The sequence below is a fragment of the Buteo buteo genome, chromosome 10 (assembly GCF_964188355.1).
Source record: "Buteo buteo chromosome 10, bButBut1.hap1.1, whole genome shotgun sequence".
Lineage (NCBI taxonomy): Eukaryota > Metazoa > Chordata > Aves > Accipitriformes > Accipitridae > Buteo > Buteo buteo.
The window spans coordinates 12,462,604-12,474,714 of record NC_134180.1 but is presented as its reverse complement, the minus strand read 5'-3'; the positions used below and the strand labels follow the sequence as shown (position 1 = coordinate 12,474,714).

At 42.4% G+C, this 12,111-nt stretch overlaps 1 protein-coding gene across 1 annotated transcript in view; it reads left to right on the top strand.

The window, feature by feature from the left end:
* Positions 1-12,111, top strand: part of NIBAN1 (niban apoptosis regulator 1) — a 69,974-nt gene that overhangs the window by 24,276 nt on the left and 33,587 nt on the right. The window contains exons 2-5 of the mRNA XM_075038685.1: positions 6,816-6,946; positions 8,368-8,499; positions 9,188-9,302; positions 10,781-10,948. Of these exons, the coding sequence (XP_074894786.1) occupies positions 6,816-6,946; positions 8,368-8,499; positions 9,188-9,302; positions 10,781-10,948 (546 nt within the window). The remainder of the gene's footprint in view (positions 1-6,815; positions 6,947-8,367; positions 8,500-9,187; positions 9,303-10,780; positions 10,949-12,111) is intronic.

Here is a 12,111-nt window from a genome sequence, read left to right as displayed (position 1 = left end):
ATTGCAATTGAGATATCCTCCAGAGAGTTTTGGGTTATAGCAGACACTTGTGAAGGCGTGGAAGATGCGCTGTTAGGATAATCATGGTTAACCATAGATCAAAGGTGTGATAGACCTGTCTCTGCATTTCTGGAGAAGAATTTTCTTGATCCCAGTCTGGGAGGGAAGGAAAAAGGGGAAAGGAAACTTGGCTGTGGGAATGAGTCTCTGAGTTTGACCCAAGAGACAGTCTGTGTTTAAGCAGGATTAGCGCTCTGTATTTTGCTCTGCATTTTTTAATAATGAGACAGTATTCAGAATTAATTCAAAATAGCAGGATCCATAGTTAAATCACAAGCCACTCTTAAGAAAACAAGCCTTTTTTTAGAGTGTATGAGATCTGTCTCACTCACGTCTGTCTACTCCCTCTGAAATATGAGATGCTTATGAAGTTGCCTGAGAAGAACATTATAGATATGTAAACCTATTGAAACGTAGGGGATAATTGTGCAGGTCAGTATAAAATTAGGCTCGTTTAGAGGAGCACTTGAGGAATAGCTAAGTAGTCAAGTAAAATTGTAGAAAGGGAGATCTACAAGGCTGGAACAGAGCCTGTTATTTTTGGCTCCTCCTTTGCCGTGGATGAAGTTTACGTGAACTTACAAATGTGTTTGTTTAGCTTGCCCTGAAAGAGAAGCTTCGCTTCTGGTGGAGAACAAATTTCACACCCACAGTCTCGGCTGACAAACTTGCTAAGAAATCTGGGTTTTTTTCACAAGACAGCATTGACTTTCCCACTCATCCTATGGAGAAAATGGGCTAAGCACCCAAGGAGTGCTTATATGCTGAGACTTACGTAGAGGATGATCCGAGGTGTGATGGTATTATTCTCTCCTATGCATTGAGTTTTGGGTGACTAACTGAAATTTTACCAGTGTAATTCAGTGTCTGCATTGCAAATGGATAATCTGGGGGGGTGTGCACACCAGTGTAGTTACAGCATTATAAATTTTTTGAGAATAGTCTCCATTAATACAAAACAAGGCTGAGAGTAAATAATTGGTTTCAATATTTTATCAGGTGCAAACCACGCTTTTCAGCGTGTCTGCATGAGGAAGAGGGTTGACTCCACCAGAGAGCTTCTTGATTTGTCTGAGCAAGTGCAAACAAACCTGTGGAGAGGTGATTCAGCCAAATTAGAACTTGGTATTTGTGTCTGTCATCCCTTTTTGTCATAACAGGTATTAAGTCATGACTCACAAGTAATCAAGATACTGTTTCTATACGTAAAGATCAAACTGAGCTATGCTTTCAACAACAAAGAGAGTATTCTATATTGTCTCCCTGTACGTGTAGGATAAAGCCTGAGAGCACTTGGATTTAAACAGTTTCTGGGTGGTACCCTAAGTACTGCACAAGAAAGAAGACTATAGGAAAGAGGGAATTGCTGGTAATTCCTGCTGCACTATGACGTGTTCCAGAGCATTGGAAGGTGGTGGGCACTGTTAGAGAGGATGTGCTAAAGAGAATTGCTTTTACAGGTTTTCTGGTTACCAGATGCATTTAATAAGTGATAATGATGTTTGAAATGAACAGGTGAATTCAGGAAGAGCAGCTTTTATGCACAGTATCGCAGCAGAAGCAGCAGAGGCTGCTTCTTTCTTCACGGCAAGCATCCAACCCATTTCAGAGCTGCCAATACTGACATCTAGCTTTGCCAATTCACAGAGCTCAAGTAGAGCATCTACAATTTTTTTTGTTTATCTCAATCAAAGGTTGTGTTTATCTTGGAACTTGGGATGAAGTCAACCCATGAGCCAAACACTGAAATTATTTTGTTAACTCATTTTGCTGCTACCTTGACGGGCTATGAGAATAAGATTATATATTTGGATGGATGGATGGATGGGCGGGTGGGTGGGTGGATGGATGGATGGACAGTAGTAATTTTATAGCTCGGTACTGAATTTGTTGAATAACATTAAGGCATGCAGCATAGTTTATAGTTCATCATTTAAAAGCATGTGCCCAGTAGTGGGTCTCACTCCTGGCTGGTGAAGCACTTGTGAGTATGATCAACTGATCTTTTTATATTTACTTCTGACAGCTTTGCTTGTGGCCTTGTGGAAGAAATACAAGGACAAAGTCATTCATTCCTGTTCTGTCTCCGTACTTCACGCTTGTTTGAAGTGCTGGGTGTACTGGCATTCAGCATGCACAATGCTTATTGGTTTTTTTAGGTCTTATTTTGTCTAGGGTTTGCTTTGATACAGTAAATCATCTCCTTTTTTACAGTTCATGTCCCTTGGAGTGCAAAGTGTATTTTCCAATGGGCTTAAATGGTTTAAGAAGATAAATCCCCCAGACTTCCAAAGAGATTTGTATCACTGATCGTGGTATTTTCTGAAAAGCCTATTCGAAAGGTGCTGAGTGCAAGCAATTGTACTATGAAGAGGAAGGGTCATGGTCATCTTGCTACCCTTGGAAGGGTCACCTTACTACCAAACACCAATATTTAAGTGGAATAACAACTTTTATGGCAAGTGTTTACCTCTTTCTCTTCCTAACTTCCAAATGACTGAAGTCCAGTGCGTGTGAGCAACCCCTCTCTTGTATGCCAGCCAAGAAGTCACTGTTTTCTGACCTTTTTTTCTGCATTTTCCTGACCTGCATCCATACCAGCCACTTGGCAACATGTCGTTGAGAGTGGAGAACCATGGCAGGGCAAGCTAGCCAGGCTGTGCACAGCCATGCCACGAGGCTGAAAGCCAGCGGCTAGACCAGTAGAATTTCATGGGAGAATTTGCCAAAGAGTGCCCTTATTTTTTAAAGTTGTATGTCAGTTTATTTCAATAAAAGCAGTGAAACCCAAAATAAAAAGTTGGGTATTTGAGGACATGCTCTGGGTCTGATGACATGGAGCTACATACAAGTGTCCAGCACAGGTGATGCACAGTTTAGAAGGTCAAAGGCAGTGGAGAAGCAAGAATAAACAAGTTTGGGGGAAGATTCTCAATTTCCAGTGGGACAACCGACAGACGTTTCTTGTTTCTCAGTGCAACATTTGGTTTTAGTCTTAAAAGACGTATCATAACTTGTGCTAAACTTTTGTGATTGAGTGCAAGGGTGGTTCAGTGGAACAGGAGATTCATCATGAAGCATTAGCAAAGTTTATTCTGGAGCAGGATCTAAACCTCAGCAAAGGGGAAACGGGCCCTTGCTCAGTTAATTTGACAAATCCTTCCACCTCCATCACTATGGTCTTTTCCTGTTGGTAATTTGGGTTGCATGCAGACTTCTACTGGAGATGATCAAACTACATATTCTCCTAGGATAAACATCCTAGCTGTTGGGTTTTAGGTTACATTTATAGGGGCTGAAGCTGTGCCGTTGCCAGACCAACCAATTGGGAAAGTCGGCCTTGCTCCATATAAACAGCTCTGACTAAGCAAGCCACACTGAATTTGGAAAAGAATTAGGGGAACTCATTTTTCAACTGCCCTGGACTATTTTATCTCCAGTTGTCCCATGTTATCATTTCATGGGAAGAGTTTCTATTACTCATGGCTGTTTCCATCGTGTTTGTTTTCAGATAGTGTATTTTTATCTTTTGTAAACCAGAAGAGTTTAAAAATCCATCAGCAAACAATGCATCAAGGGTCTGTCCACTTCTCTTCCTACCCGCAGGTAGCAGTGCAATTCCTGTTGAGCTGAGCAGTGCAAGGCCAGGTCCTTGAGTGGTGCCACTAACAATCTCATCAAAAAAACTTTTCTTCTAATTTTAAGAGGGGGGAGTATTTTTAATATGGAGATCCTTTACAACAAGTAGTGCACAGACTGGAATAAACAGCCTGAAACACTTGCTCCTCAATTCATGTTTCGGTTGATTGTAAATATAGTCTGCATATAAAAATTACATTGCTGTCATATTTCTCACTTACATATATTATGAATTGCATAGTTCCTTTCTCTTCGGTCATTGTACTTTAAGCTGATCTAAGAAACGTTGACAGTGAAGAATCACACTTCTGAGCCGATCTAGCCATAATTGAAAGACTTTGCCAAAATTACAGGTATTTCCTGCGATTGTTGGGGTTTTTTTCCTCACACCAGAATTTTGTTCTTTGTCCCACTTCCTCTACAAATTCTTACTGCAGGATGCAGGCAGCAGTCAAGTGAGGTCCAGTGTCCCAGAGCCCTCTGTAACAGATTAAGAGGCCGCTTGCAAGCTGGAAAAGAAAAAGCCGTGGTGGAAAATAGGGGCAAACCCTGAGCAGGAAACTCCACCGGGGCTGGGGCCAACAACATCCTACTGCTGGCAGGGACCAGAAGAAAGAAAAAAGTTATAAAGAAGGTTTTGGGAATCTTTGTCCTTATTTGGAGAATAAGTTTATGCCTATGCTCAAAGCGGGGTAATTTTTAAAAGGCTGTCAGATGGGCTGGGCTTTTCTGCCTCAGCCGCACCGGTTATCCTGCTATTACATGCAGGCACATCCTATAATTGGCAGGTCTCAAAAAATCTGGACCCTTAAAACTGGAGGGTTGGAGTCCAGACTGTCACCTGGTGCTGTCCGACAAGTAAATCTGTGGAAAAGCTTTCATACCTGAAAACTTAACCCAGCGTCCTGACATCCCTCCCCAGCTTTGTGTAATGACTCTGCAAACACAGCAATCGGTGGAGCTGCCTCCTCCGTGCACTTGGGCTGGGCTCAAAGGAACGGCAGGTTTGTAACCTGGCTGTGGTGTGTGGTTGGGAAGGGGCCAGAGTGGGGTGGAAGGGGCCAGAGTGGGGTAAAAGGGGCTTTCAGTGTAGTTGAAGGCAGCGATCCTGTTGGTGCTCAAGAAGAAGGCTCCAGCTTACCTCTCTGAGCTGGTTACACAGGAGTAGCTGGAATGAAAGGTCACGTCAATATTGTCCCTAAACTTGAGAGATGCGTCAAGTTCTGTGCATCAAACTGAAAATAAAATCGCAGAAGCAGAGGAGCTGATGTATAGCTTTTTCTTTTGTGTGCATGTCCATGTAACTACAGTGATGTAAATGTAATTATCAGGAAGTTACAGAGTAATTAAATACTGTTGCTATCTGAATTGATGAGATTACCTATAACACCCTAGTAACGTCCCACATTCAGAGCAAATCGGAGCTGGACCTGAAATAAGCACCTTACAAAATCTTTTGCTATTGCCCATCTCTGCGAACTCCTTGGCAAACTAGGTAATTTTCCACAGCACTCTTAGCCACACATATTTGGGTTTTTAAAATGGAAATAAGGTAGCCAGAAGGGGTAAATCTTGGATGATAGCATCTTCTACACCAGAGCATCCTGTGCACGTTCTCCCATAAAATCCCATGCGCTTACTCTCATAATGATCCACAACTTTTCTCTTTCTTTAACCATATTTAAAATTATTTAAGATTTAAAAAGGCATGAACATTCTGGGAACTGCACTGACATTTAAACCCCATTTTTTTTGGTGAGAAATGGTAATAAAATCAGCAGTAATCCAGGCAGTTTTGCATGGTTACTTTAGAAGGACTATGCTTCTATGCTTGAAACAGTAAATCTGTCAAGACCTCTCTGATTTCATCATAGCTGCTGCAGACTCACGGCCCGTTGTATAAAATACTGAAACATCATGAAAACTCCCAGTGAATCCAGTGGTGGTAGTGCTGGTGAGTGGCTGGGAGGAGTTTGTCAATCTGGGAACATCCTTATAGGATGCAGGTGGTTCAGCTTTTCCAGGACCCTGGAGATCACAGTGCTTCTTGCTGGTTCCCCTGTTTGGCCATCCAGGAGCGCTGAATGCCAGTCCTGCTTTAGGAGTCCATGTGCATAAAGGGTTCAAGAAATCTCTGTTTGGGTACTACCATTTTTTTTGTCTTATACAGAAAATTTGGTATTTTTTTCCCCAAGCAGAACAAAATAAAATTTTGAAAGCATCAAAATTGCTTGAGGTGTGAAATTACATTTCTCTGTTGTATGCTCAGAAAAAAAACTTTGTCATGGGGCTCCTTAATACAAGGAAGAAAGGGATGTCTCCAGTATCCAGGATGGTTGGGATGCTATCTAGACCATAGTCCAGGTTTTGTTTTTTGCATTGCCCCAGACTCTTTGAGTCGCATATACGCACACGGCTTTAACTTTTAGCTTTGCTTCCCTGTTGTCTGTAAAGCATTATTATTTCTTCGATGGGGTTAATGAGTTAATTACTTGTAAATTGCTCTGAGATTCTCAGAAATGAGACTGTCAGTGTGTTTATTGCTGTTATTGCTACGGATGAGATCTTGATCATAGCAAGACAATACAAGATCAGTGTTTATTGCAGCATGACTGAGTATCTGTTTACATTAAAACAAAGAAGACACTGCAGTCCCCACATCTAGAAAATAACCTTTGTAGGAGCTTTGAGTCAGCTTTAACAATCTCACTATGTGATAAAATTGGCTAATACGGCTAAACATCAGCCGGTAACACTTGTCTGTTTCTTTGAAAACCTTATCGGCTCTCGAACACCCACAGCTCTGTGGTACTAAGTCCCAGGGAGAGGCAGATAGCATCTTTTCTTGGAGTAATGGATTTGGGGTATGTTTTGCCCACTCTTGGAAGGAAAAATGACATCCAAACCCCAATGTTTTCCTGGACAAATTCCCTCTGCACTTGGTTATCACAACAGCTGAATGCATCTCCAAAGGTTTCCTGACAGGCTGTGCAGCAAGTGGCTGTTGGTACAGTTGGGCAATATTTTGGGTTGCTGGTGATAACTGCCTTGGTTCTGCATTACAGTTTTTGAACCCATCTACATTAAGTACAATTAAATCTCTATTTCTGCTTCAGGAAAAACAGAGGCCGTCATCAAAAACTTCAGCCCACACTACAGACGCCAGTATGCCGTGGCTTTCTGCAAGCACGTGCAGGATGAGCTGGAGCAGCACCGGGATTCCCAGTCTCGGTTCCTGAAAACCAAGGTAGGAGGGCATGTAAGCCCTTCCCCATCCTCAAGCTGCCATACAGCTCTGCTCTTCTGCATGAAATAATTAACGCATTAACTATTTAAACCACACATTTAGTAGTCGTAATGTATGAAAAACATGAGATGGAAGTGTATCAGCTACTGACCAGGCTTGGTTTTCTTGTTTTTCCAAGTGTTGAATGCCCTCAAGTAAAGTTAATAGGCGGTACAGACACTCAGAGCTTCTATAAATCAAACCCAAAGTATTTTTAGAGTTATTTAAATGTTTCTGCACAGCAGAGTACAAAAGTGTTCTTTCAGCTTGTTATATTGGATAGTTGAATACATAATAAATGTGTATCTAGGATATTTTATGCGTGTACTTTTTTATATATAACCCAAGTGTACACAATAGATTTGCAAATGCAGATGTTGGATTTGGTTCAGCTAGGTTTTAGATGGAAAAGTTGCATTTGGGTGCAGGTTTAAAGTGTATTTTTGAAAACTCATCTTTGTTTTGGTCTTGTTTGGTTGTCTCATTGTAGCACAAGAAGAACCATGACACAAGTTTCTGGTACAAAGCATGCATTTCATCAAGGTAGAGCTGGACACTTGGGCAAAACTAGTTGCTTCCTGCTGATTGCAAGGTTTTGCAAGAATCTTGGGACAGAGATCATACATTCAGGGCAGAAATTTATCTAGGAAACTTAATTAACCCTTTCAGCCATGGCTACAGGGTTCCATAAAGAAGATGGCAATAATCCCCTCCGTGAAGTGAGCTATGGAAAGCAGGTTTTTATTAGAGAAGGAGATAAAAAAAAAAGAGACAAAAGTCTCTTTATTAGAGGTAAATGCAGAGAACCAGCCTTCAATATTAAGAAGACAGAACTCTAAATTTTTTGGCTGTATTGGAAATCACAGGTTTCCAATGCTCTTGAAATGAGTAGGGTAAGGCAATGAGGTGGGATGTAAAAGGTGGTATAATAGAAGAGCAATGTCTTTCAGACAGATGTGTATCAGTTACAAAAGCACAGATGCAAAAGTGTTACAAAGAAATGAGAAATAATTTACTATTTTATAATGAAACTCTTTGCTGCATCAATGAATGTTTTTAGTACGTAGTGGAAAATGGGAGACGATGAACTACAAGTCATCTTGCATTCAGCATCCCAACTGAAAGGTAAATAAGAACATCGCTGTCTCAGAAATCTGGATGTATTTGTGGAAGGCAGAGCTCTTCTGTTGCCTCCTCACCTCAGGCTACAAGAATTTGATTGTTTATGTAGTATCTGCCCGAATCAGAGATATGTTTATGACTCCAAATTGCATTTGAAGATTCCAAAGCCCTCATAGCAGCCTTATAGAAGTGTAGAAATAAAAGATTCAAGATGGTCAGTAATCCAGAGTCATTTCAAATCTCAAAAATTGTCTTTGTAGCCTCCAGTGGAAGCTGGGACAGTCTTATATGAAGCAGAACTGCTTCATTTTGCTGAGGATCTGAAGAAGTGGAAGGACAGATATGTTGTTATAAAAAATGACTACACTGTGGATTGCTTTGAGACTAAAGAGGTAAATGCTTCTTCCTCTTATGTTCTTCTACGCTCCCAAATAAACTGGGTATCAAGTGAATTTGCCACTGCTGCTGCCTTTCTTTTAGCAATACTAGATGAAACCTTGTCCTCGGCGAGGCAGCTCCAGCCTTGCAGGGCTGGCTGGAAGCTCCACGGGGATGGCTGAGGGTAGAACCAAGTGTTGGCCATATATGTTTGCAAGAACAAACAAATCATTTTAACAGCGCTTTGAACCTTCCTTTGCCTATCACAGAAAGCTGCTTATCTGTGTCATTGTAATACATCCCCGTGCTTCTGCGTTTGGATTTTAAGTAGCAGGTTTTGGGTGGCTCCAAGCTGACTACAGTGAATATTTTCGTTTGGCAGCTGCCATAGTCAAACTAGTCCTGGCTGACAAATCAAACAAACAGAGCTTAGAAGAAAATCCAATCCCTTTCCCCTCTCTTCTGTCCCTGACTCTTCACCGTGGCTGATAAGCACTGAGAGGATATTTTTAAATATGTTTTTTTACATTTAACCATGTTTTAGATTTGACGTACCTAGGGAATATATCCAAAATTTGGCCTGACAAAAAAATTTTCCCTTTGGGGAATATCCCCATGCATTAGCTTTGTCAATGAGTTGTGTATTTCATGTTTTCCCTCTCCCTAAATCTCTACTTGACTCCCTCTCTCTTGATTTTCCAGGCCTACCAGAAAGGAGCCAGCCCTAAATATCAAGTTCTTCCTGCAGGAGGCAAAGTACTGACTTCAGAAGAAGATTACAATTTGCTGTCTGATAAACATTTTCCAGATCCTGTTGGTAAGCCCTGCTGAAGCTGAACTGCCAAACCCCAGGCTCTGTTCCTTGCACAGACCTCTTCTGGGCAGGCTTTCAGGCTAGACTTTAAAACGGGGCAACAGAAGATGCACGCAGCCCTTTTCCTAAGTCAAAGCACAGCTCCAGAGTGGACGAACACAGAAGATGCTATAAGCTAACTTTCAGAGAAATGCTGGCTCCCTTTTTTTTTCCAGCATCCCGGCACAAAGTCACTGGAAGCTGTGCAGAAGCAGGGCAGGAACCACACCACCATTGTTCCCGGGCTTTGTTAATATTCCTGGTTTATTTGTTTCCATTTTTAGATGCCAGCTGCCTGTGTTGACTCACAGTTGATAATAAGTCCCACAGAGAGGGCAGGAAGGTTGCTGCTGCTGAATTTGTTGTTTCTGGGATGGGAACCGCTGTGGTCCTACCTGCCCCCACTCCACAAAGACAGAGAAAATTCGAGCTTTAAGGGAGCAGATCTCATGTTGCAGAGTCAGATTTGGAAAATCGATGCCACGTAAGGAAATGGATAAGGGCAACATGTAGACAAGGATTTTTTTTTAAAGTCCTGTCTCATACCACTTAAAGTTATGACTGTTGGGAGGTGTCTCCCTTACACCCCTTTCCCAAGACATAGCGTGGTCAGAGGGTAGCATGGGGCAGCGGTGCCTGGAGGTGTCCTCTGTGTGTCACCACAGCTCCGTGGGAGTTGGGCTTGAGCAACGTGGAGCAGTCCAAGGCCACTTGCAGGCTTCCTATGGCTCTCCCTTCACAAAGAGTGGCTGAGTTAGTCTTTTATGGCCCTTCTCCCCTTCTGTGCGATGCTGAAGACCCTCTGAGATGAACCTCTTGCAGCTGGTCTCTCGATGCATGGCACTGAGACAGCATCCCTGGTGCACAGTGCCTCAGGGCAGGTGGAAACTGGAGATCTTCAATGCTTTCTTTGCTTCACCTTCAATGGCTTGAAGTGACAGTTCATCAGGCCATCTTGCAGTTGTGTTTGAAAATGCTGGAGATGGGGAAATCGCTGCTGTTCCTACATGTTGTAATGCAGGTTGTTGCTGTATGGAAGACCATATACTCCTATATGGCCTCTATGTAGAAGAGACCAGAGCTGCCCACTTACTTATTTACCATGAAAACCTTTTCCCTAGAAGCTACAATCCAATGAAATAGTTTCTTTGAAATTTTACCAAAAATGGGTAGTTTATGGCCACCTTGAATACGAAACAAGAGGACATCAAGTTGCTGGGGTGGTATAAAGTAGAGATGTTGTTGGTGCCTGCTGCGTTTGCCCATCCCAGCTGTGTCCCCCTGCACTCTGTGCCAAAATGCTTGGATCAAGGAGACCTGATGTTTTCACATCTCATGCTTCCCTGCTAGCAGAGGTCTGTTCTCTCTGTTATAGCAGAGAGAAAGAGCCACTCCCCCCAAGAAATCTGCAGATTTCAAATGGAGATGTGTTTTTTGTGTAGGCTCGAGTGAGAAGGAGGTCGCTCAAGCCTTCGTTCAGCTGCCGAGGGAGTTCCCGGTTTACCTGTGGCAGCCCTTCACCCGGCACAGCTACTATTGCTTCCCAGAGCCAGAAGCTCAGAGGCAGTTCAGCGCCGTGCTGGGGGACTGCGTGAGGCACTCAAACCACGGTGAGTTCAGAAAGGGCCTCTTCCTGTACATCATTCACCCTGGTAAAGATTTAAATAGCTATTATAGTAAAAAAGCTGTAGAAAAATGCAAGTCACTTACGAAAGATGCTTGGCTTGCAGTGCCTTGAGGAATGCGTTAACATACCCTTTCTTACTTCGGTGGGAGCGAAGTTAGGTGGGATTTGAGCTGCAGTGTAGTAAACTTGGGTAGAGAACACGGGAATTGCTTTGAAAGTGGCATTCCCCTCTCTGTCAGTTCATCTAAATCCAGTATCATCATACAAAATCATAAGAGATTTTTACTAAATATGGCATGGCAAACTCTCACCTGTGTTTGCAAGCTTGACAAATGCATCATAGATACAGTAGACCAGGTTCGTACAACATGGAGGGAATGTAGTGTCCCAGTACATTTCTGTAATGTTATACATATATCAACAATGGTCAAACATTTGGTGTTTTCTGTGGGTGTTTAGATGGCAGCTCAAGCCCCAGCCATGGTTAAACCTTGTAGATGGGACATGAATGGTGTGTAAGAGACAGTATTGATTATTTGCACAAGGTTGAACTTTAAATCTCACTTTCTGAGTATGTTAGACTAGAAAACTTAAAAAAGAAACCAAAAACTTGTGACTTGCTAAGATTATAAAAACAACCTTGCTTCCATGAAATTGGAAGACCATTTATGAGTTGGATGCTTCAGAAAAAGAAATGCTTTCCTGTTTTTCAGATGACTTTTCTCTTTTTCCATGAAGCTGACCTGCTTCCCCTTCTGGTGTCCAGGCTTTTCCATGCCTTTAGTGTCGCTTTCAAGTCCCATCTGCTCCTGCTGCCCTTGGTGGGAGATGGAAACACTCGGGAACTTTTCCAGCAATCTCAGCTACTTGGGCCTGAAGCCCATGCTTGTAGATAAATGAATTGAGAGTGCAGTGTGTGAGCAGTCCCTTTTACTAACAGAAGTGGCTCCCAGTGTATCTCTTTTAGCTGTCACTTTTGGCTCCTTGTCATCAGCTTCACCTCATTACCCTCAGACAGCTGTCTCACACTGTCCTCCCCGGATCCTTCTCAACTGCCATCTCTTTTCCCTTGCCTCCACTTCCAAAGGCATACCTGGTCTCCTTTAGGACTCCATTCCCATGATGAAAACACACATTACTGTATTT